The sequence below is a fragment of the Schistocerca serialis genome, chromosome 3 (genome assembly GCF_023864345.2).
Source record: "Schistocerca serialis cubense isolate TAMUIC-IGC-003099 chromosome 3, iqSchSeri2.2, whole genome shotgun sequence".
Taxonomy (NCBI): Eukaryota; Metazoa; Arthropoda; class Insecta; order Orthoptera; family Acrididae; genus Schistocerca; species Schistocerca serialis.
In genome coordinates, this window is record NC_064640.1 from 423,887,999 (window position 1) to 423,915,520 (window position 27,522).

The window sequence follows — 27,522 nt, forward strand, 5'->3', positions numbered from 1 at the left end:
CTGTGTTTGTTATTTCTTTCACTCTGACAGTGTATTGGTCTTGTCTGCATGTCTTTAATGGGACAACAGGAATCAAAGTGTCTCAATAGGATGTTACAAAACTCATCCCATTTGTTATCTGATCCTTCCACATCATAGATTTGATCACACTTCTCCTCAGCTAGTTTAATTTTCAGAGAGTTCATGTTACTATTGCTCATAGCTCGTTTTGTTTCAAATGTTTTTGGTATTATTTTAGGAGCTGTTTTTCTATATTCTATCTGTTGTGCAGAGTGGTCTGAGTAATGGATGTCTGTTACTAAGCTTAGCAGTGTCTTCAGCAATTTTGTTAATTATTGCATAATCTTTCCTGGTAGAACTAGAATCTGAGACTTTGGTATCCATAGTAACTATATTTCTAAGATTGCATGAAGTTAATAAAGTTTCATGTTAGCAATGCTGTCAGAGTTTGCATCAATGTTAAGGGCTCCAAGTATAGTAAGGTCATTGGGACAAGTTTGCCTAATTATGGTATTGATGCTGTTGAGAAAATGGATTACATCTGTACAAGATGATCTGTATATTTGTATTACTTTGTGTTTTACAATATTGACTCCATCTCTTTTAGATGAATTGCAATACCACTTACTTCTAATATCCCCTCTTCACTGTACTGCTCAATAAATGCAAGTTTCTTACATGTAATATGTTCTCTCACAAAGATTGCCACACCTCCATCCTTATGCTGTTTCCTATAATAACTGTTTACCAGTAGATGACCATCTAGTTTATAACAGTTTATTTCATTACATTTTAGACCACATTCAGTAAACATCTTTGTCACACTTATTTCATTAACATTATACAGTTAGTTACTATGTGTAAGTTAGTCGATTTGTGTTGAATAACCACAATGTATTTATCAATGTGATTCAGTACAGTAGCTGTCATTGTTAAAGCTGGGGCTGAACAGTAAAACTGTGCAGTAATTATATAACCAAATCAAATTCCATGTTATTTTCCCAAAAAAACTTGATGATTTAAATGTAGAGCAAATTTGTTATCACTTTGTTAAACAATCATAATGTAGATGAAGTGCTCACTTATGACCTGTATAAATGCTTGAATACAAGTTGATTATCATAATATTACTTGTGTTAATAAATATGAGAAGATCTCAAGTTTTTTATGTGGTGCTGAGTTTGCTGTTTAACAACTTGTCATCAAATCAAATAATCCCAGGAGGACAGAAAAAAAGACTGCAAGACTTCTGAGATAAAATCCTGGTCAGTGATATTCCAAGGTCTGTTCAGTATTTCACTAGGTAGGCTCTATCTTTTCGTAGTTATTATTGCTTCTATAGCTTAGCATGAACTCTAGTCATACCCAATAAGCCACTTTTACACTTTCTGTCAATCTCACTCTTATATGTATCTATTTTCATTTGCCTACTTCATTTGGTACATTTTGTTTTTCTCCTTTTATGAATTAAATTCTACATCATCTACATTATGCATGGATTACTAATGGGCATTTTCATTTTACCTATTTGCCCCTCTGCTGCCTTGATTATTTAAACTCACAGAGGTACCCATTCATCTTCAATTGTATTCTTTTTCTCTGTTTCCATCAATTATTGCCCAATGCTCACTGTGAAACTCTAAATAACCTGTGGTCCATTCTGTTTAAACAGGTCTCATCTCTTTAGTTTCCTAATTTTCTGAAATGTCTTCAGTTTTAATCTGCAGTTCATAACACATAAATCATAGAGCCTACATCTACCCATGGAATTCTTTTGCAGTTTAAAATTTCATTTCAAAATCTTTGTTTTATCATCCTATAACCTGTCTGAAACCTTCAAGTGCCTCTAGGTCTCTTGCATATATGCACCCTGCTTGTGTGATTCTTAAATCAAGTGTTCGCAATGCCACTCAATTGTTGTTGTTGTTGTTGTTGTTGTTGTGGTCTTCAGTCCAGAGAATGGTTTGATGCAGCTCTCCATGCTACTCTATCCTGTGCAAGAGTCTTCATCTCCAAATAACTACTGCAACCTACAGCCTTCTGAATCTGCCTAGCGTATTCATCTCTTGGTTTTCCTCTACAATTTTTACCCTCCATGCTTCTCTCCAGTACTAAACTGGTGACCCCTTGGTGAATTAGAATGTGTCCTATCAACCAATCCCTTCTTCTAGTCAAGTTGTGCCACAAATTCCTGTTCTCTCCAATTCTATTCAGTACCTCCTCATTAGTTACATGACCTATGCATCTAATCTTCAGCATTCTTCTGTAGCACCACATTTTGAAAGCTTATATCCTCTTCTTGTCTAAACTGTTTATTGTCCATGTTTCACTTCCATATGTGGCTACACTCCATATAAATACTTTCAGAAAAGACTTTCTGACACTTAAATATACACTCAGTGTTAACAAATTTCTCTTCTTCAGAAACACTTTCCTTGCCATAGTCTGCATTTTATATCCTTTCTACTCTGAATATTGTCAGTTATTTTGCTCCCCAAATAGCAAAACTCATCTATAACTTTAAGTGTCTCATTTCCTAATCTAATTCCCACAGCATCACCTGATTTAATTCTACTACATTCCATTATCCTCGTTTTGCTTTTGTTGATGTTCATCTTATATTCTTGTTTCAAGACACTGTCCATCCCATTCAGCTGCCCTTCCAGGTCCTTTGCTGCCTCTGACAGAATTACAAAGTCGTCAGCAAATCTCAAAGTTTTTATTTCTTCTCCATGGATTTTAATGCCTACTCCACATTTTTCTTTTGTTTCCTTTGCTGCTTGCTCAATATGCAGATTGAATAATATTGAGGATAGGCTACAGCCCTGTCTCACTCCCTTCTGAACCACTGCATCCCTTTCATGCCCCTTGACTCTTATGACTGCCATCTGGTTTCTGTAAAAATTGTAAATCACCTCTTGCTCTCTGTATTTTATCCCTTCCACCTTCAGAATTTGAAAGAGAGTATTCCAGTCAACATTGCCAAAAGCTTTCTCTAAGACTACAAATGCTACAAATGAAGGTTTTCCTTTCCTTAGCCTGTCTTCTAAGATAAGCCATAGGATCAGTATTGCCTCATGTGTTCCAACATTTCTACGGAATCCAAACTGATTCTTCCTGAGGTCACCTCTACCAGTTTTTCCATTTTTCTGTAAAGAATTTGTGTTACTGTTTTGCAACTGTGACTTATTAAACTGACATTTCAATAATTTTCACATCTGTCAATACCTGCTTTCATTGGGATTGGAATTATTACATTTTTCTTGAAGTCTGAGGGTTTTCGCCTGTCTCATACATCTGGTTCACAAGATGGAAGAGTTTTGTCATGGCTGGCTCTTGCAAGGCTAACAGTAGTTCTACTGGAATGTTGTCTACTCCCAGGGCCTTGTTTTAACTTAGGACTTTTAGTGCTCTCTCTAATTCTCCACACAGTATCATATCTCTCATTTGAAGTTAATCTACATCCTCTTCCATTTCCATAATATTGCCCTCAATTACATCAATCTTGTATAGACTCTCTATATCCTCCTTCCACCTTTCTGCCTTTCCCTTCTTTGCTTAGGAGGGATTTTTGACCTGAGCTCTTGATATTCATACAAGTGATTCTCTTTTCTTCAAAGGTCTCTTTAATTTTCCTGTAGGCAGTATCTATCTTACCCCTAGTGATACATGCTTCTACATCCTTACATTTGTCCTCTAGCCATCCCTGCTTAGCCATTTTGCACTTCCTTGCACTTGATCTCATTTTTGAGATGTTTGTATTCCTTTTCACCTGCTTCATTTACTGCATTTTTATATTTTCTTTTTTCATCAATTAAATCCAATATCTCCTGTATTACCTAATGATTTCTATTAGCCCTTGTCTTTTCACCCACTTCATCCTCTGCTGCCTTCACTATTGCTTCTCTCAAAGCTACCCATTCTACTTCTACTGTATTTCTGTCCCCTGTTCTTGTCAATCATACCATCTGAAACTCTCTGTAACCTCTGGTACTGTTAGTTTATCCAGGTACCACCTCCTTAAGTTCCTACCTTTCTGCTGTTTACCCACTATTATTTTTTTTCCTTTCCTTCAATTTCCTTGTATTGAATTACAGGCTCCCCTAACAATAATTTTTTTTTAATAATGTTTTTTTATTTTTTTTTATTTTAACTCTATCAATAATTACATTTATCTTGCCAAACATTCTTCTAATTTCATCATCATCTACAGAACTTGTGCCACTTTTCTGTACTGATTTTATTCCTTCCTTGGCTATCACAATGCATTCACTATGCTGTTCATATTAGCTTACCTGCATTACCATTTTCTTATACTTTATTAGACCCACTCCTGCATTACTGCTATTTGATTTTGTGTTGATACCTCTATACTCACCCAACCATAAGTCATGTTCTTCCTGTCACAACACTTCACTAATTCCAATTTACTCTAACTTCAAATGACAACATCCTCCCAAATGGTCCCCACCCTGAAAATCTAATGGGCGACTATTTTACCTCTGGAATATTTTATCCAAGAAGATGCCATCATCATTAAGCCATACAGTAGAGCTGCACACCTCAAGAAAAATAATAGCTCTAGTTTCCCCTTGCTTTCAGCCATTCACAGGTCCAGCATAGCAAGTCTATGTTTGCTAAATGTTACAAAAACCAGATCAGTCCATCACACATATTGTTTCCCCTTCAAATACTGAAAAGGCTACTGCTCCTCTTCAGGAAGTAGAGGTTTATCTGGCATCTCTGTAGATTCCCCCTCGTTGTGATTGCACTTATGGTACAGCTTTCTGTACCACTGAGATGCCTCATCCTGGTCTATGACTCATGGTGGGCCAGAAGATAGAAAGAAGGAGTATTACAGTTTAAGGTCTCATTGACAGTATTATGCCTGGAGCTTGACCACTACATAAGGATGTGGAAGGAAATCATCTGTTGCCTATTGAAATGAATCTTTACAGCATTTACCTTAAGCAATTTAGGGAAACAACAGAGAAAACTTAATTATGAGATGGGTGGGCAGTGATTTAAGCTCACTGTTAGCAAGTATGAGTTATGCATCTCAACCACTCCACTGTTAGCAAGTATGAGTTATGCATCTCAACCACTCCACAAGTAAGATGAAACATTTAATGTAGTTTTACTCATCTGGTCCACTGAAATAGACAGTATTGTAACTGAATTACAATTGGGAGATCTGCAAGTGGTGGGGGAGGGGAAGGTGGTGGGACACTCAGTCATTTGATAAATTTTGTAACAGATATATTTTCATATATTTCTATAAGTATCTGTTTCAGATGAAATTTCCTTAAATTCACACTTAATATAACTCTTATGTTTGGAATCATGTAGCTGTGGGTGCAATTTCTTATCAAAATTAAGAGAAATATACCTTTACTGTGTGGTCTGGTGGATCAGTGCTAAGTGCTAGACTATTAATCCAAATGTGGAAGGTTTTATCTCTGACTAGTGCAAGAACTTTTTATGTCACTTATCCTTTCCTTCACCAATGGCAATGTTTCTCTGATGTGAGGAACATAAGTTTAATTGCAATTAAGAGGCAATGTTAATCTTTAGGGCCACCACTAATTGTCTGAGTAAGTCAACTCAAAGTTTGGAGGGAAGCACTTTCCAAACCAACTTTCAGATTAATGACTGATTTACTTTTTTATATGTACGTCATTCCAGACATTCATGCTTGTTTGGTCCCCTCCCCCTAAACTAACCAACCAACCAACATTCATACTTTGCCGAAAGAAACAATAAAAAATATTCACTAACAATTAATGATTTATATTTAATATTCAAATACAATGACTAGAAATACTATAGTCCACAACAGCATTGATGGCCTCTGGGCCAGAGATGTGCAGTAGACAATTTTGTAGCTAGCCAGTCAGTTACACCAGTGGCTTCCACATTCTGTACTGTATAAACTTCCATCATATTTGAGCATTACACCATGTTTTCATGCAAAATTGTGATTGATTGATTGATTAATTTGGCATTGTGTGTGTTCTCTGAGTTCTCTCCTAATGGCTAAAACATCAAGAAGGTGACAAATGTTTCAGAAACAGCCAAGCGAATTTATTTTTAAAGTGTACTCATTCTTCAAACATGCGAGTAAAAGCAAGCCAGTCAGTGGCATTGTAAAAGGGCAGGAATGCATTGCAGCAGCCTGTGGTGATATTGGTGTATGAACTGATAGATGAATTGTGCATGAGTCCAAGCTGTTTCAGCAGGCAACTGGAAAAGTAGAATTTAGGTCTCCAGGGAATAAACATAGTGTGCCAAAATGGGTGACAGGAATTGACAACTTTGATCAAGATGATTTATGATTAAAAGTTTTTGAATTTTATTAAAGAGGTGAGATCTCCACAACAGCGAAATTGATCACCAACATATGTGAAGCTACTGAGTTTGAAGGAAGGGCTAGGTCAATGAAAAGAATATTGAAGAATATCAGATTTAAACATGTAAAATCTAATGACAGACAGAGATTTTTAATGGAGCATAGCAATATTGTTGTTGCTAGAATGATGTTTCTAAGAACAAGGCATGAACCCAGATCAGAAGAAACATCAACAGTGTCTTACTTTTACAAAAGCACACTACAAATTTTATCTGGCAAACATCAGAGGATCAGAGGGACAAGATGGTTTGAAAGGTGTAGTGGGAACAAAAATGTATGTGAAACCTTATGGGACTTAACTGCTAAGGTCATCAGTCCCTAAGCTTACACACTACTTAACCTAAATTATCCTAAGGACAAACAACACACCCATGCCCAAGGGAGCACTTGAACCTCCGCTGAGACCAGCCGCACAGTCCATGACTGCAGCGTCTTAGACCGCTCGGCTAATCCCGCGCGGCTGTAGTGGGAAAAGGAGGGCATCTTATAATATGTCATGACAGTTATGCTGTTACTGGATTTCTGTCTCAAAGTAAACTTGCATAACCAATGAAATCAGAAACCAACTTCAACTACCATTCTGAAATGAATGCAGAAACATTTTGAGAATGTTTTCAGAATCAGCTGTTACCTTATTTGCATCCATGCCCTGCCATTGTTATGGACAATGCAAGCTATATCTCTCTCACTAGAAACATGAGAAAAAGTGATATACTTTCATGGCTGAAAAGTAACCATATACGACATATTGAAACAAACAAGAGCAGACCTGTTGAAGCTCATTAACATTTTGAAAGGCAGCAGTAAAAAATATAGAATTGATTCCCCAGCTCTGCAACATGGTCACCTCTTTATTGGTGCCATTATAATCCCAAAGAACTGGTGTGATCACAACTGAAGAGATATCTGTCAGGTAAAAATATTACATTTAAACTAGCAGACACTGAAAGGCTGGTCCATGAAGCAATAAACAAAATCACTGTTGCTGATTAGGAAAATTACATATGTCACATTGACAAAGTGCAAGAAGATTACCAGAAAGGAGTTGTTTGAGATGAAATAATTGATTCATTTATTGTCAGTCTGGCACCCACATCCAGCAATTCCAGTTCTGAAAATAGTGACAGTGAAAAATCTGAATAAAATGGTATGCGATGGAATGTAAAATTAGTTTGTAATTTTCATGGAACATTTACTTTGCTGTCAAGTGGTCTATGAAGTAGAAAGAAGTTCAGAGCATAATATGTTTTGTAATGGAAATTTTATTTTACTTATCTCACTATTTTGATGACAATATAATGTAATTTAAAATGCTGTACATCCTGCTGTGGATATTTTAGGTTTGATTCTTTTGTCATTTTGTCAATAAAGTAAGATGCAACAGAAAGTGTAATCCATTCTTTAAGGTGCAATTTATTATAAAATTCACTATGCAGTGTGAGAATCTGTATCACTGATTTTTCTTCATATCATTATGACTGGGGAAGATTGAATGCACATTCCATTCTATAATGTGTATCTTACACTTATTAGGTACACTCAATAATTTTATCACATTTGTAGTGCATCATGAACTAGAGCATAGTGAGGTAAGTTGAAATTTGGCTACTGGAGCTCTCTGTAATGTATGTGATGTCCCTGCACTTTCAGCCGAGTTGACAATGCAGCATTCCTTCTTAACTGTTTTGGCAGAGACCATTAACACTGATGCCAAACATAGTAGATGTCAGCAGTAACTTTGCATGAAATGGCATTACTTATTTTAAGGCTGCATGCATCAGAAGGGCTGATATCGGTGGTCAGCGATACACTTATTGATAACCAGTCTTTGCACACAACTCAGCCTTTCCTCTCTCCCCATGCCATTTCATCACCTGCTTACTATGAGTCATCCACTAGCTTCTCACTGAGGCATAATTGCAAGCTACCTCACACAGACATATCTTTGAATAAGGTTTTATACAGAACCTTTAACTTGGACTTTAAATTTGTAACTACTCTTAGGATCACTGGATACCATAGCACAATTTTGCCATAGGGTATATTAACATTACTAGCTTGTTCTCATGTGTTGGTACAGCAAAGAGGATGATGTCCTGTATTTCTTTGAAAATAAATGTTTTCTATGTATGATTACCATAAAGAATGAATAATTTCAGTGCTTGTGGTATGTTTCATCACACAATAGCATCATAGTTTAGTGATTATTTTACATATGTATATATTAATGTGGTTTGCGTAGGTTCTGGTCTCAAGTATCTTCCTGTAATTATACAACATTACACTTTTCTCTTCTGTTGATTTACTTATTTCATGTTTTAATAGAATGCTCCAAACTTTATATCAGTTATGAAGAAGTTTTTTGGTCTTTTATTTATTTATTATTATTATTATTATTATTATTATGCATTCAGTAGATGATATGGGTTTATATAAGTTTTCATCTCAATGTTGACATGTACAAAAGAAAGTGTCCCATGTTGGATAATGAACTGCTTGCACATTTCATCGATGTCTAGGTACCATATAATGAACATCATGTGAGATAGCATAAACGTTAAAATACTGTCTCAGATTTTATGGAGGGCTCAAATTTCTACCTAGTCACACTAATTCAGATATTCTGTCAGTTCTCTAAATGTACTTAGACGGGTCATTCTAAATGAACATAGTTGATCCTTAACCTGATCCTTGCTGAAATTGAACTACTGTTCCATTTCTACTTATCTCACTTTCAACCAGCTCCATTTCCACTTACCTCGCTGTCAACAACATTTTAAAATCTAAACATTCAAACTGGAGTACAATTGCCATGGCTCTATAAAATGAATACTAAGCATTATTATATTTTTAGCATTCAAAAGTATGGGTTTATTGCTTTTGAAAATTTTTGACAGGCTCTTAAAATTACATGTTTAAATGTTCTGAGAGAGGTGTTTATGGATTGGACAGACTTAAAACAAAGCTACAGCCCTCCTCAACTTCAAGGATTACTTCAGCATTACAGTGATTTTCTAGGCATCTTCCTATTGAAGGTGGTTTGTCTTCTGCTGACATATGAACAGGTTTACCCAGCCTTTTATGGAGGGCCTTCAGTTCCATGTTGAATCCAAACTACTTCAAAGCATAGCTTTTTTTTCATAAAAATAAATCATTTCATAAAGTCAAAGAAGCAGAAACATACATAAAAATTTAGGGCCCATTGGAGACTGAACAGTTAATAAGACAATGAATGGATCTCAGTTGTTACTGACTGCCACATAGAGGGAGGAAGTTGTATGGGAAGGAGAGAGGATAAGAAACTGGCAGGTAATAAAGAGTGAGACAGATGGCTCACAGCAGCACTTTTGTTTTTGAACAGCTCAGAATATATGACAAGGAGAATCAAATACAACAAAATCATGCAAAGACACAAACCTGTATATCTATATGAATTATAAGCATGTGTGAAATAAATATATTCTTGTCATGGGAGATGGAGTACTTTAATTATTTATGTAAATCCAAATACTTCAGGGTTGGTGTGTCATTAAAGTAAGCCCTCTCATCAAAGGCACCAGTATTAGACATCACATGAATCTAAAAATGCTACATTATCTCTCTGCTGCTTTGTTGAATAATTTGGAGGCTTCATCTGAGGTAGAGCTTGTCTCAGACAGGTAGTCATTTAAGCTGAATGAAATGTGCTGGATTCCAATAGTGATTTGATTTATATGTTATTCAATAAATTGAGCACATATGCCACTTCAGATGTACAGTGGTAAGATGTAGAGAGGCAGGTTGTGAAAAGTGTGCTTTTTTGGACGGAGAAAAGCAGAAATATACAAGGCAGCAAGAACCGCAATGCAAACTGTCATTTTTTACATGTGAAAACCACTGCATGAGATAAAAATGTTACACCTGACAGAAGAAACCTAGAACTAACTGGGAATCAAACAGTTTCCCAACTAAAGAGAGAAATACAAATCCAACTTCCATCGAAAAGGTTCAGAAAAGTGGTAAAATAGGGATAGCATTGTAGAGGTTGAACTGCAAAATGCCTCATAAGTAATCAATACTGGACAATACAAAAATGATTCACTAGACTGGAGATCATTTTAGCTTAAAGTGCAATATAAATACATCAGAGTTTGTTATGTTGTTTTCCACCAATGAACGAATAAAGTAGCCATATTTCTTGTATGGTTTATTAGACACACAGCAGTGCAGATTTACAAAAGTAGCCATATTTCTTGTATGGTTTATTAGAGACACAGCAGTGCAGATTTACAAACTCACATGATGCTAACACTAAAAAAGAAAGCATGTAGATGTATTGTCTCTGTGCTCTTAGGGAAGCCCTCCAGACATAAATACATATATTGTAATATATTGACTGTATCTGTATTATACATCTGTGATGGCATAAAACAAGAAATTTAAAAATAAACTGCAGAACCTTATCATGATTATAGAAAATAAAAAAGTAGACAAAAATATTTGTGGTACAGTGCTAAGCACTGGCTGTCACACAATCCACAGTGGTATGCAAATTACATGCAGACTTTTTTGGGTCACCAGTCTTCTGTCAGCTTTGACATGGCCTCCCATGAATTCATCTCCTGCACTGTCCTCTCCATTTCAAAGTAGCACTTGCACCCTATGTCTCCAATTATTTGCTGGATGTATTCATGTCTTCCCCTAGAATTTTTATACTCTACAGTTCCCTCTAACCAAGGCAGTTACTACCTAATGCACTATTACATTTATTATCATCCACTCCCTTCTTACTGTCAAATGTTTACCATTTGTTCCTTTCTTTGATGATTCTGTAGAGAACCTCCTCATTCCTTATCTTACCAGTCTACCTGATTTTCAACATTCTTCTGTAGCACCACATCTCAGATGCTTCTGTTCTTTTTTGTTCCTCTGCACACTATCTGATCAAAAGTATCCAGACACATATTAGAGTACATTAAAATGGGGTGTGTCCACACTTCACCTTTATGACTTCTTGAATTCTGCTGGGGCATTTTCAGTGAGCTGTCTGAAAGTCTGTGGAGGAGTGAAAGCCCATTCTTCCTTACGAAGCCAAACCAGAGAAGGTACCAATGTTAGATGCTGGGGTTTACAGCAGAAGTTGACAATCTATCCCAAAGATGTTCCACTGAGTTCAGAACAGAACTCTGGGCAGGCCTGTCCATTTCAGGAATGTTATTGTCCACAAAACATTGCTTCACAGATGGTGTTTTGCAACATGATGCATTGTCATGCTAATACAGTCACTGTCTTTGAAATTTACCTCTATTGTACATAATGCACAATGTTGTAAAACGTGTTCATATCTTTTCACATTTAGTGTTTATTTAAGCACAATAAGGAAGCCGCATCCTAACCATGAAAAACACCCCCATACCATAACACCAGTTTTCTGTGCTCCAATGTTGGCACTACACACAATGGCATATTAAATTCTCCAGGTATTCGCAAACCCACACCCTTTTATAGTATTGCCACAAGGTATAGCATGATTCATCACTTCAAATCACTCATTTCCATCATCCACTGTCCAGTGGTGTTGTTTGTTACACCACCTAAAATGCTGCATAACATTGACTACAGAAATGTGTGGTTTATTGTATCCCATGTTTTTTAATTCCCTATGCACAGTCACTGCACTAGCTGAAATGATGGTAGTACTTTGTAACTCATGATTCATCCCTTCCACTGATTTAAAGGACCCTTTTACAGATACTCTCCCAATGTTCAGCAGGCCCTGTCCATCAATACATGCAGTCTGTCCAGTCTTGGTTTAGCTATGGTTGCTCCTTCATGTTCTCACTTCACAGTCACATCACCAATAGTGAACTTGGGCAACTTTAGAAGGATTGAAATGCCACTGATAGATCAGTTACTCAGGTGACATCCAATGATTAGTTCATGTTCAAAGTCATGAGCTCTCTTGACTGACCGATTATGCTGTTACTGCTTCTCTACTGACAGCACAGTATTTCCCACCATCTTTTATATTGGTGGTTTCACATCACATGACCTCTGATGGTTGGTTGGTTTGTTGGTTGGTTTAAAAGAAGGGGGGGAAGGACCAAACTGCTAGGTTTGACCTGATGGTCAATTCCATATTATATAGGGGTGTCCAGATGCTTTTGATTAGATAGTTTATATAGTTGTAGAAACTAACTGATAAGAAGCTTTTCGATACAGATTATGAATCAAATATAGAAATTCAAAACATCGAGATGAAAAAAACTACAAAATGTGTGTGTGTGTGTGTGTGTGTGTGTGTGTGTGTGTGTGTGTGTGTGTGTGTGTGTGAGTGAAAAAATTACTTTGGATATAAGATTTAAATTAAATTTTAATGTTCTGACTCAAGTCCAACTTATTTTCCACAATATACAAAAACCAGCTGAAAATAAATTGGAATAGGAAGGAATATGCCCCAAATATCATTATTTCACATTACAAATATTCCTCTAACAGTTTCAAACATTTCATTATCATTCACAGTACAATGGTATGTTTATCAAAATATTTAACTTCCTGGCAGATTAAAGCTGTGTGCCAGACTGAGACTCAAACTCTGGACCTTTGTCTTTCACGGGCAAGTGCTCTACCAACTGAGCTACCCAAACATGTCTCATAACCCATCCTCACAGCTTTATATCCACAAATACCTCATCTCCTGCCTTACAAATTTCACAGAAGCTCTCCTGCCAGGAAGTTTCATATCAGTGCACACTCCACTGCAGTGTGAAAATTTCTGTCTGGAAACATACCTGAGGCTGCAGCTAAGCCATGTATCCACAATATCCATTCTTCCAGAAGTATTAGGTTTGCAAGGTTTGCAGGAGATCTTCTTTAAAGTTTGGAAGGTAGAAGATGAGGTATTGATGGAAGCAAAGCTGAGAGTGGGTAGCTCTGTCAGCAGAGCACTTGCGCACAAAAAGCAAATGTCTCAAGTTGGAGTCATGGTCCAGTACACAATTTAATCTGCCTGGAAGTTTCATATCAGTGCACACTCCACTGTAGAGTGAAAATTTCATTCTGGAAACATCCCACAGGTTGTGGCTAAGCCATGTCTCCACAATATCCTTTCTTCCAAGAGTCCTCATCTTGCAAGGTTCGCAGGAGACCTTCAGTGAAATCTGGAAGATAGGAGATGAAGTACTGGCAGAAGTAAAGCTGTGAGGATGGGTCATGAGTCATACTTTAGTAGCTCAGTTGGTAGAGCACTTGCCCATGAGAGGCAAAAATCCCAAGTTTGAGTCATGGTACAGCACACAGCTTTAATCTACCTGGAAGTTTCATATCAGTGCACCCTCCATGGTAAAGTCAAAATTTCATTCTTGAGTCAAAATATTGTTGTATGTACATTTGCATTTGACACTAAAAATATATACTGAAAATCATTTTTATACCAACAGCACTCATTTTAAGGAAGATTATTTTAAGTTCATTGTATGACAATTAAGTGAGGAAAATGAACAATTATTTATGCCTATAATTACTGATACAGTGTTTATTGGCTTATGAAATTTTCTTCCTCCCTACCAATTGCATTCAAGTATGGGGATACATCCATTCATAATGGCTGTGGAGGATTTAACTGGGCCAACACTAAATTTCATTATATCATTTGTAGAATGCAGGTAATTCATCATCATGGATGTTTGTATATTTTTAGGACCCTCCTTGCATTCATTTTGTTTTCAATACAACATTTGTTATTTAGTGTGCATACTTCATAATTATCAAACAGATTTGTACCCTCCAAGGTTTTTCAGCACTACTCTGGATGAGAAGACACTGGCATCAAATTCTTGTGTTTTTGTCATCTTTTGTTTCTGCCTTATCATCTGCTACTTATCAAACACAATTTATTCCTATCTTTATTATATCATAGTTTTATAATGAAGATCTGTATAAATGTTTAATTGAATAAATTTAATTATTAAAAGTATGTACAGTGTGCAAATATCTGTTCAAAGTTTCACATTTTAATATAAGTGGTACCTGTAACAGTTGATGTATAAACTGTAGCTGCTGTGGAAGTTCTTCAAGAGAAAAACGAAATTTCCCTACAGATGTGTGCCAGAAGTCTGATAGTTCTTCCTCTTTACCCGTATCAATGGGCTCGTCATTTTCTCCAACCAATGTTGGCTTTGCAACCTGAACTGTGGCTGTCGCTGTGAAATAGAAATTATGAAATTTAAGAACTATTGTACCTTAAAATCTGTTGTATGTAGGCCGACATGTTATACTAATTTAAAAACATGAAAATGTTCTAATGTTCTGTCAGAAATAACACAAGGTAATAGCTTACATTGACTACAGACACACACACACACACACACACACACACACACACACACACACACACACAGGCATGCATATGCACATGCGCCCCTCCCCCCCCCCCCCACACACACACACATATGCACACACATACGCACACACGTGCGCGCGCCCACACACATACACACACGCACATATGGTGTTGTCACAGAAGCAGGCAGGTGTGTGGGTGTAGGGGAGGGGGGGAACGCACATACATGTATGCATATGTGAATACTTAAAATCAAAAGCTGTAGCTTGAAATATAGTCTAATTTTTTGTGTTATTACATTTGTCTATGACTCAAGCATTAAGTAATTGCATGTGAGTCATTGCCTAAACTCATTTTTATTTATTAGTTCCATCCTGGAATTTTCATTACCATAGTATCTATCTTCATGCCTCCCAATTAATTAATGAATCTACTGGTATTTAATCATTTACCATCTATGACAAATTTCAAAGAAAATCATGTGTTTACTATACTTCCATTTGCCACAAATTTTAAATTCATTACAAAGTTTTTCTTTGGAATTCAAGTGTAATAAGTACATACAAATCCTGTAAAATTGTATTTGACCTAGGTTAACAACAAAAAATGTTCTATACCTAATTGTTACAATTAACATTCCCCATTTCATCACCGCAAACTACACTGAAAGTTTTTTATGGAGTGAAATTTGCAGGCACTAGTAGAGTCTGAAGTGTTTCCTTGACGAATGGCGTTCTTTTATTGTTATCTAATTTGTCAGAAATGATCAAAAGTACAAGTGACCACATCAGGCAGGAATGAAGCATGGCAGACTTGCAGAGAGACATGCTTCAGCTTAGAAAATCTCCCATATATTTATTTTACAATTTAAATTTTTGTATAAGTTAGATAATAAAATTTTGATTGAGATTCTGATTCTGAAATTTTGGACGAAATGTGTCAGATAGTTAAGAATAATTTCACTGTGCATGTGTCAAAATTTCTTGTGTCCCATAGTTCCACAGCATTGCACTGACATGCAAGAAACACATCAGATGAACTATTGATATGCTCAGAAAAAAAATGGTTCAAATGGCTTTGAGCACTATGGGACTTAACTTCTAAGGTCATCAGTCCCCTAGAACTTAGAACTACTTAAACCTAACTAACCTAAGGACATCACACACATCCATGACCGAGGCAGGATTCGAACCTGCGACCATAGCAGTCGCACGGTTCCGGACTGCGCGCCTAGAACTGCGAGACCACTGCGGCCGGCGATATGCTCAGAACTGATGGTCTCAACCTCTAGTGTGTACCCATGACAAATAAAAGAGAGATAAGTTTTATTTTCTTTAATAACAACCAAATATATCTACATCTTCCTCCATAACTGTACTGCGTTCCCAGTTTTGAGAGATTCTGATGCTTTCATTGTGACAACTGGCATTTCATTTTCATGTAAAATATTATGTAATTCCGTAACTCCTAAATTTCAGGTATTGTAAGGAAACTAACATACATTGCACTTAATCAATATCTAACATTTACTCAGGTGAAAAATGGTAATACAAAAAAATAAACATTAATGTAATTCAAACATTTTGTTGGTAAAAAGACCAGCAGCTCAAATTTCATTATTATTTATTCAGGTTCCTGTCATAGTTGTGTAAAATTTCTTGGTTTTGATTAGTTTTGAATGTTAATGTTCATTCTCATGCCATTGCTTGGACCATGTAAATGCAGACAATGATTTGAGAATGTAGTCACCATCAACAAACTGTGTGCAACTGTGATGTATACCTGGAGAGGAAGAATTTACGTTCGGCATGTCAATAAAATTTCTTTTTAGATACAATAATGTTTTGTATGTCTAGATTGTCACTTGTCCCTGTGACAAACTAATGAAATCCTTCTTTGCAGAATTCTCAAAACCTCTAGGTCAATAAAAACATAGAGATGTTATTGAAAGCTGCTACCTGTAAACTACAGAAACCTGGGTAAAAATTTTGTAGAAAACTAAAACTGCCATCCAAAAAAGACTGCAAGCAACAAGCAGTAAGAAATAATTATGCCATAAACAAAAAAGTTATATCTTTTTCATTTCATGTCATTATTTATCACATAGAATAGGGTGAATGTTTTGGAGTTAGCACCAGATTAAGACATAAAACTATCAAAGTGAGAGTTGATGCATGTTAAGAGAAAAATTAGGACATGTTAAGATCTTCCATAGTTATGTTGCTGAAATCTCCTTAATTACAACAACATGCAATAGATGTCACCACTCACAGTGTACATCATTGTCAAATTTTCTGTAATAGTTCCTGCCTTCCTAATCTAGATAGTGCACACAGTGCACAACTGGACCCAAAAATATTGTGAATACTGATATTAAAACACATTATATCACTTGTCAAATATTACAGGCCGGCTTGTATTCAATTCACTTGCACTTATTAAACACTGTTTCTCAGCTTACATTGTGGTTTAAACCAGTATGCAAGGTATGTTCAAAAATTCTGGAGCATTCATACTTTCGCACCAATGGTGTGTTGCAGTGAAATGCAGTTGGCATCCCTGCCCATACCTGCATTTAATGCATAACTGACAATAGTTTCATTGCTGTATGTCTGTTAGTTATTGTTCAGTGCTGTACTGAGTAAAATGTTGTGTCACAAAGTTTGTGAATTTCAAGATGGCAGAATTAAATGACCAATGAGTGTCAGAAATAAATTTTGCATGAAACTCAAGAAAACCTTTACAGAGACACACTAAATGATGCAGGAAGCCTACAGTGATCAGTACTTAAGCCCTACTCAGTGTTATGAATGGTTCACACAGTTTAAAAACGACCAGACAGAAATAAATATGAACCTCGTTCAGAACGCCGTTTGACGTCTACCGATGATGGTCAAGTCAGGAACGTCAATGAAATTGTGCATGCCAATCAAAGGTTGACTGTCTGAGAGGGCAAAAGAATGTAACATTTAAGTTGTATCTTGTGATGAAATCCTGACACAGCATCCTGAAAGTCATCGTGTTGCTGCCAAGTTCATCCCACCACTCTTGAGTCAAGGCCCAGTCTGTGAAGAACTTTCAGATTGTGCAAATGAGAACAAGATGTTCCTTAAGAGAATCATAACTGTTGATGACATGTGAGTCATGATGGGTAATGATGTTGAGACAAATATTCAGTCTTCACAATGGGTCAGGAAAGGTTTTCCAAGACTAAAAAATAGCTTGTCAAGTTCATCCGTCAAAGCCATGCTGATAGTTTTCTTAGACTTTGAAAGACTAGTTCACCCTGAATTCATGCCACTAGGACAAACTGTTAATCAATGATTCTATTGGTATGTGTTGCGATGCCTGTGAGGAAATGTGAGGAGGAAGTAGCCTGAAATGTGGTGGGATAATTCGTGGATCTTGCATCACAATACTGCACCTGCACATTCATACCTGCTGGAGCATGACTATTGTACAAAAAAATCACCATGCTGCCTCATCATCCGTAACCTCCTGGCCTGGCCATTGTGGGCTTTTCTTTTTTATTTCCAATGTTGATAACCCAATTGAAAGGACAAAGATTTGCAGTGAAAGATGAGATAAAAAAAATTTGCATATGGCACATCACATGGTCCAGCAAGTGGCATACCAAGACTGCCTCTGGAAGTGGAAACAGCATTGGGAGTGATGTATCAATTGTGGAGGAGGATATTCCAGACATGACCATGCACAATAAGTAAAAGGCATGCATATAAAAAATTTGTGGACAAAGTTCAGGAATTTTTTGAACAGACCTCATATCTTAAATTTTCCACAAGTTTCCGTGTGATGTAGTGTCATTCTTTCTGCCACATGGCCTGCTGTCAGTCACGAAAATTCTTATAACTACACTCCTGGAAATTGAAATAAGAACACTGTGAATTCATTGTCCCAGGAAGGGGAAACTTTATTGACACATTCCTGGGGTCAGATACATCACATGATCACACTGACAGAACCACAGGCACATAGACACAGGCAACAGAGTATGCACAATATCGGCACTAGTACAGTGTACATCCACCTTTCACAGCAATGCAGGCTGCTATTCTCCCATGGAGACGATCGTAGAGATGCTGGATGTAGTCCTGTGGAATGGCTTGCCATGCCATTTCCACCTGGCACCTCAGTTGGACCAGCGTTCGTGATGGACGTGCAGACCGCATGATACGACGCTTCATCCAGTCCCAAACATGCTCAATGGGGGACAGATCCAGAGATCTTGCTGGCCAGGGTAGTTGACTTACACCTTCTAGAGCACGTTGGGTGGCACGGGATACATGCGGACGTGCATTGTCCTGTTGGAACAGCAAGTTCCCTTGCCGGTCTAGGAATGGTAGAACGATGGGTTCGATGACGGTTTGGATGTACCGTGCACTATTCAGTGTCCCCTCGACGATCACCAGTGGTGACGGCCAGTGTAGGAGATCGCTCCCCACACCATGATGCCGGGTGTTGGCCCTGTGTGCCTCGGTCGTATGCAGTCCTGATTGTGGCGCTCACCTGCACGGCGCCAAACACGCATACGACCATCATTGGCACCAAGGCAGAAGCGACTCTCATCGCTGAAGATGACACGTCTCCATTCGTCCCTCCATTCACGCCTGTCGCGACACCACTGGAGGCGGGCTGCACGATGTTGGGGCGTGAGCGGAATACGGCCTAACGGTGTGCGGGACCGTAGCCCAGCTTCATAGAGACGGTTGCGAATGGTCCTCGCCGATACCCCAGGAGCAACAGTGTCCCTAATTTGCTGGGAAGTGGCGGTGCGGTCCCCTGCGTAGGATCCTACGGTCTTGGCGTGCATCCGTGCGTCGCTGCGGTCCGGTCCCAGGTCGACGGGCACGTGCACCTTCTGCCGACCACTGGCGACAACTTCAATGTACTGTGGAGACCTCACGCCCCACGTGTTGAGCAATTTGGCGGTACGTCCACCCGGCCTCCCGCATGCCCACTATACGCCCTCGCTCAAAGTCCGTCAACTGCACATACGGTTCACGTCCACGCTGTCGCGGCATGCTATCAGTGTTGAAGACTGCGATGGAGCTCCGTATGCCACGGCAAACTGGCTGACACTGACGGCGGTGGTGCACAAATGCTGCGCAGCTAGCGCCATTCGACGGCCAACACCGCGTTTCGTGGTGTGTCCGCTATGCCGTGCGTGTGATCATTGCTTGTACAGCCCTCTCGCAGTGTCCGGAGCAAGTATGGTGGGTCTGACACACCGGTGTCAATGTGTTCTTTTTTCCATTTCCAGGAGTGTATTAAAATGTCCCAATTCTTGAGAGATCCATTAACAACCTTCTTGCACTTCATGCATGACAGTTGTGGGACTAAACTATTAGCCACTAGGGGCAACCAACAAGTATGGCTGTTGAGAGGCTTCTGTTCCACAACAGAAGTTGTGGTATTCACTGTATGAGTCATGCAGTTGGTGAGTCATTGAAGTATACAGGCATTTTGTTGCATACTCAGTGTTTGACTGAGATGTTTAAATATATTTGTCACCATTGATTTAAAAAAACTGTAGTTAATTGTGACCTTAAATCCAACTTACTTGTGTTAGTTAATTTTATATAATCTTATTTTTATATTCCATTTAGGTCTACAATGGAACACATTGTTCTTAATTCTAGTAAAGTTTTCTGTTAACTCAGTATCCTCTCACCCTTGATGTTTATTTCCATTCCTGAGTCCATTTCATTCCAGTTTCCAGGCACACTTTTATGGTTGATATGTATCTCCAGTTGTCAATCTGAGTATATGACCACTGAAAATTTCTTTCCTATTTCTAATTGCTGTTGTAGTTCACTCTAGATATCAGTAGGGTTCCTTGTTACCTCTAATTCTTTATATGCTATCTTCTTTGATAGGGATATGATTTTTCTCAGAGTCTTTATATCTTTTAGTTTTAGTGTCCTCAGCAGTCTTTTCCAGACCATGTTCAGGCATTCTGAAGCATACTGTTCTGAGGGTCACACTATGGTGTTGTAATGTCAGAGTTTTAATTTGAGGGAATGGGATTTAGTTTTGTAAGTGTTCTTACAGAGATGGATCCTGTTTCCATTTTTGTGTACCTATTCTTCATGGCCATATCTTCACTGACTTTTGTGGTTATCCATTACCTGATATACATGAGGGAATTTGTCTTCTGCATTAATGTGTTACCATATGGGATCATGTTAGGTCTCTGATGTTTGTGATGAAATCTGTCTTAGATCAAGTATAGTTGAGGGAGGAGAGATGGCAGGTAGCTTCATTTACATGGATGCTAAAAGTGTGAGGTCATCTACAAAGAATAGGCAATTGAACACTAACTTGTTCTTGTAACCATCTCTCAGTCTATAGTCATTTGTAAGTGTCTTCATCAATTCTCCAGTTCACAAATAACTTGCTCCAGTAGGTAGTTGAAGACAAATGTGAGTAGGCCATATCTTTGTCTAAAGCTATTTCTGATCTTGAAGTTTCTTGAGAGTTCTCTTCTGAATATTAGAATGGTTGATATAATGGCAATTTTTGCTTTCACAAGGTTCAAGGGCTTGTTGTCTAAGCCCAGGTTAGTTAGTGTCTGGCAGAGGGAATGTTTGTCCACTGACACATAGGCTTTTGGAAGCCAACAAAAATTGCTCTGTAAGGTGATACTGTAATGGTTTTTACAGCTATGTGTTACATTCTCAATAAAACCATGAGTTTTATTTTTAGATGTGTTGGGTGACAGAGATAAGGTTTTGTTACCCTGCAAGGTAAAAAAAAGGAAGGAAATGTTGACCTTTGATAAGTGGAAACTTTCGAGAGGCAACTTTGAATTTAAACTTTGTTATTGTGACAATAGATATGTAAGTCAGAATTTTTATGTTCTGTTAATTAAAAGACAGTATTGTTGATTCGTTATGTGCATGTATGGGCTGATGATCAGTCAAGAGATGTAAATAATGTGAAAATATAAAACTGGAAAGAAATAATCACAGTTGAGCCATTGGCAGAGAAGCATATCATGGCAGCATGGGAGGACAATGCCAAATTGGAATCATTTGTGGCAGAGGCAGCTGGAGGGTTGGTTTTTGTTTTCTGCTGGTTTTTGTATCCACTTTCCATTAACTTTCCACTATAAATTCTGTGTTGTTGATGTGTCTTTTAAGCAGTGTCTATCTATAATGCAAAGTAAAGAGTGCAATACTTAATTAACAGTAGATACTTTCTTGAAAAATAAAGTATAAGTTTACATATTATGTGTAGTGTTTATTGTTTTCTGTGGATTGAACCATAAGCCTTCAGTGGGTGATGGATTGCTCTCTGTCACTGAATTGTTTCATGGTGCCTGAGTATCAGTGTCAGCAGGTGTCTGAGTGAAGCAGAACAAACAGCTGTTTCAGTTGCAATGTTGCTTACTGCATTTTTTTTCATCATCTACTCAGTAATGTAAGAAATTTAACAGATAATAAAATTAACTACAAACACAAAATGAAATCATATTTGCTTGACATTTCATTCTAATCCCTAGAAGGATTACTTCAATGTTTTAGTATGGTGTGTGTGTGTGTGTGTGTGTGTGTGTGTGTGTGTGTGTGTGTGTGTGTGTGTGGGTGGGTGGGTGGTGTGGTGTGGTAAAAAGAAAAAAAAAGAAAAAAAGAAAGAAAAAAAGGAGAGAGGAAGATTTGACATATACAACCTCAAACTGCTGGATGCATATGGGGAGGAGGGGGAGGGGCCCAACATGTAAATTAAAAAATCATTTGAATGGTTTGTATGTTGCCATATTTTTTGCTAACAAAGCATTATGCAATTGTAATAGTGACTTGTTCCACACCACAGTGACAGGTTGCAATTATGGCTGATGGAACATATGAATAAATAACAGGTGACAGCTGCATTTGACTTCGTTCACACTCTATCAGGCATCTTCTGTTTGAATGGCCTGGTTGTCTGAATACATCACCACAGCTCAGCCACCCCCACAGCTTAATGGTGCGTGAATTAGAGCCTAAATAAAATGTGAAATTGATGCTAGAGTCCTGAAACATATGCCTCAAATCTGGAAGGTGGTGATGCTAATAGTGTTTGGGAAAGATTTTTGCTAGTGACTAAACAGGATGGAAGTCATGTTGGTTATATGTACCCTTGCAGGTGCTCTGCTCTCCTATCTTTCTGTTCCACTATGAGCCATCTGAAGGCACATGTCTTTACAATATGCCAGAATCTGAGTTCTGAAGCATAACCAGTTTCAGTGAAAGAAAATCAAATAAACACCAGTATCACATTTAGGAGATTTCCCACTTGATTTCACTAGCTATTAGACAAAAGTTTGCAACTGCAGTGGATGAATGTCTCCAACATTCTGCTCATCATACATCAGTACAACACAACAGTGAAAGATAGGACAATTAAATAAGAGCAGATATGATGTCTGCCAGTGTCGAGCCTGTAGGAGTGAATACCTGATCATGTGCAGCAGATATGTGGACAAGTACATTTTTATATATATATATTAAAAAAGAGAGAAAAAAAACGCTGCTACATATTGATAAATTTACACTTTGTTGACACTGACTGGACGCTGAGAAGTATGATGACTACTCACATCTTTTAGAAGAAAGTAACTGGAAAATTGATTAAGAATCACATTGTTGAAATGTCACTTAATTTAGGAATTTCTTAAACAGTTTTCTGACAGTCAGGTGTTTAATCTCTTAAGTTGCAACATACATGCCAGTGTTGGCAGATTTTAGCATATAAATTTGAATTAATGGAATAGATGCTGTTACAAAAAACAGCAATGTGAGGTTTCATTATGAGATCAACAATCAGTATAAAGACATTGGTTACTTCATTTATCTGTGACACTAATTGTTTCCAAATTTTTGTTGTTGTTTACACAAGCATTTTTTCTCCTATCAGTCACAAAGAGGTGGTGATCAGATTGTAGTCAATGAGTATCTGTGTATATAATTAATGATATGGTTATAATAGAGGGAAACATTCCACGTAGGAAAAATATATCTAAAAACAAAGATGATGTGACTTACCAAATGAAAGTGCTGGCAGGTCGACAGACACACAAAAAAACACAAACATACACACAAAATTCAAGCTTTCGCAACAAACTGTTGCCTCATCAGGAAAGAGGGAAGGAGAGGGAAAGACGAAAGGATGTGGGTTTTAAGGGAGAGGGTAAGGAGTCATTTCAATCCCGGGAGTGGAAAGACTTACCTTAGGGGGAAAAAAGGACGGGTATACACTCGCACACACACACATATCCATCCACACATATGTGTATATAATTAAATTGATCTCAGTACAATTCTGTTGGCTGGTGGAAAATTACATGCAGCACCATGTTATAAATGCAGGATTAACATAGTCACAACAAAACAGCAGCAAATTCCCCAGAGCGGCTGGTCACTGCCCTGTCTCTGATGGCTCATTCAGTGACAATGATCTTGTTCCAGGCATTGAGGACACCATGCCTGAGAGTGGCACACTTGAGTGAGTTTAGTGAACACCTGCTGCCTTCCGCCCCCCACCCCCCACCCCCCACCCATGAAGATACAGACTTCTACTCCCTGAACCTCTGCTCCTGAACATCACCCCTTTGCTCCTGAACATCACCCCTTCACTTTCCAGTTGCCACAATCATTTCCTCTTACCTACACCCTTCTGCTTGGAATAATGGCAAGTATTTCTGTAGCCATACAAATGGCTCTTTGTGAGTCTGTGTATATGCAACTAAGAGAGGCAGTTTAAAAAAAGTGAATTCTTAAAAGCTATTACAATTTTCTGAATGTTTATGTGTATCTAAAAGTATCTACTCATGACAGGCCTAATTCTCTTGCACGTGTCACATTCTGGCTTTAATGATGGCAGGCAGCATGACAAAGACAAGAGGCACACCAAATTAAGAGTTTTTGAAACTTTCATTCAAACTTTGTATAACCTAACAAAAATGCAAAGGATTGTTAGAAATTAATATTTGCATGAAGACTGTGTGTTGAGACAGCTAAGTTGGGAGAGAATTGTGAGTAGTAGAAATCATATTTAAGACAGAAGTGTGTATGAAAATGTTATATATTATCATGCAGCATAATGAAAGATTGTAAAGGCAGCAATTTAGGGCTTTTGTATAATAAATAAAAATTTAGACATACACACCAAATAAGCTGCATACATGTTGTCAAATGTAGTATTACATAGAAATAGTATTTTTCAAATGTGATTAACTGGATCAAAGCACACTTAATTTTTAATTTACACACATTGAAAAAATTTTATATCACCCCAGTTCGCAGAACTCCTGAAGACAGACATTGACTGTGGATATTGTATCACAGCCACAGTCCCTTTGACTGTTCAGAGATGTCACTAAACCAGCCCAAAGATGTAAACAACCACGTATGAGCAGCGCCTATTAGACAGAAGAGGTCCAACAGCTGATCATTTCCAGTCATTCCACCAGGAAGGAGGTACACAGTTCGTGTTGTCTGTAGTTCAGCCATGCATAGATGGTCAGTACCACGGTTTTATCACATCTGCATTGTTACTTTGTGCCAGGAAAGGCTCTCAACAAGGGAAGAGTCCAGGCGTCTCGGAGTGCACAAAAGCAATGTTGTTTGTAAATGGAGGAGATACAGAGAGACAAGAACTGTTGATGACATGCCTCGCTCAGGCCCTCAAGGGCTACTTCTGCAGTGGATGACCACTACCTATGAATTATGGCTTAGAGGAACCCTGACAGCAATGCCACCATGTTCAATAATGTATTTTGTGCAGCCACAGGATGTCGTGTTACAACTCAAACAGCATGCAATAGGCTGCATGATGCGCAGCTTCACTCCTGACGTCTATGGCGAGGTTCATCTTTGCAATCACGATACCATGCAGCATGGTATAGATGGGCCCAACAACACACCAAATGGACCATTCAGGATTGGCATCACGTTCTCTTCACCAATGAGTGTCGCATATTCCTTCAACCAGACAATCGTCAGAGACATGTTTGGAGGCAACCCGGTCAGGCTGAATGCCTTAGACTCACTGTCCAGCAAGTGCAGCACGGTGGAGGTTCCCTGATGTTTTGGGGTGTCATTATGTGGGGACGACGTACGGTGCTGGTGGTCATGGAAGGCACTGTAATGGCTGTACGATACGTGAATGCCATCCTCTGGCTGACAGTGCAACCATATCACTGGCATTTTGGCAAGGCATTTGTCTTCATGGATGACAATTTGCGCCCCCATCATGCAAATCTTGCAAATGACTTCCTTCAGGATAACGATATCACTTGACTAAAGTGGCCAGCATGTTCTCCAGACATGAACCCTATCAAACATGCCTGGGATAGATTGAAAAGGTCTGTTTATGGATGATGTGACCCACCAACCACTCTGAGGGATCCACGCTGAATCACCATTGAGCAGTGGAACAGTCTGGACCAACAGTGCCTTGATGAACTTGTGGATAGTATGCCACGACGAATACAGCCCTGCATCAATGCAAGAGGACATGCTACTGGGTATTACAGGTACTGGCGTGTACAGCAGTTTGAACCACCACCTCTGAAGGTGTCACTGTATGGTGGTACAACATGCAATGTATGGTTTTAATGAGCAATAAAAAGGACAGAAATGATGTTTATGTTGATCTCTATTCCAGTTTTCTGTACAGGTTTCAGAACTCTCGGAATGTGATGTGTGTATTATAATAACATGAAGACTTGCTTACACCTGACGGGCTGCTTTATAGAAAAGAGACTGCAGAATAAGCTCAGACAGTACTGTGATTCAAGCAGTTTCTTTTGAGGTTAGGATTTTACCCACTATACAGTGAATACATATTTCAGATTACTGAATAGTAATGAGCATTATAATACACATCAGTCAACCTGCATGTGGGTTTTAGACTTTTTTTTTAGATACATTTGAATATTGTTTGTTAGTTCTCTGTTTCAAATACACAACAGGCAAACAATTTAAGGTTGTACAAATTACATTTAACATAACACATACACAGAATAAAAAATCAACACACACATACATACAGTATTTCAAATATAGAAATGTAGAAGAATCAGGCTAAGGACAGCCTTATTAACTAACACAAAAATGTCATTTGACCAGGCACAAATTCCACTCTAGTCTTTAAAATGCTGCGCCTTACATAATGAAAGAGTCTATGTATATTAGGTAGGTATCAATAACCTTAAAACAGATACAGGCAGCACAGTCAGTAATGTGTGGAAGCCAGAGCTTGATACTGAGAGACTATAGATGAATATGTGTCACATTGTCCAATGCGATGAGAACAGCCCTCCTGCAGACGACATGTCATCATTGGCACTTGCGTAATTTTTGGTTTTAGCTGGCACCACTACATTATTTATATCTATGGAATTCTGTTACTTCTTTGACAGTCAGTTCATTGCTGATGAAGACAATCGTGGATATTATCAAAACACAGGAATTTTATACAGGTTTCACATGACACATTCACCAAGAATATTTTATTCAGTGGAGGTTACCTCATAATACATAGAAGTCTAGAAATACATGAAACATTTATCATAATATCAAGCACTGAAGAACATTAAAAGCTTACCAACATCTGTATCAGTGAGAGTAACAGCTCTGGCTACAGCAGCCACTACCCTCTCTGTCGGTATTATTGGTGCCAGGTCAAGCTGTTCTGTAACAGTCTCAACTGTTGCTGTCATTATCTGCAAGTGATATAAATTGGAAGTATCATAAGCATGGAAAACTGTGATTTTTTTCATTGC

General features: G+C 38.1%; 1 protein-coding gene across 1 annotated transcript in view; it reads right to left on the minus strand.

Annotated features, from left to right (window-relative positions):
- Nucleotides 1-27,522, minus strand: part of LOC126470304 (protein unc-79 homolog) — an 857,658-nt gene that overhangs the window by 548,154 nt on the left and 281,982 nt on the right. The window contains exons 17-18 of the mRNA XM_050098074.1: nt 27,345-27,462; nt 14,420-14,592 (exon numbers count right to left, since the gene is read on the minus strand). Coding sequence (XP_049954031.1) covers nt 14,420-14,592; nt 27,345-27,462 — 291 coding nt within the window. The remainder of the gene's footprint in view (nt 1-14,419; nt 14,593-27,344; nt 27,463-27,522) is intronic.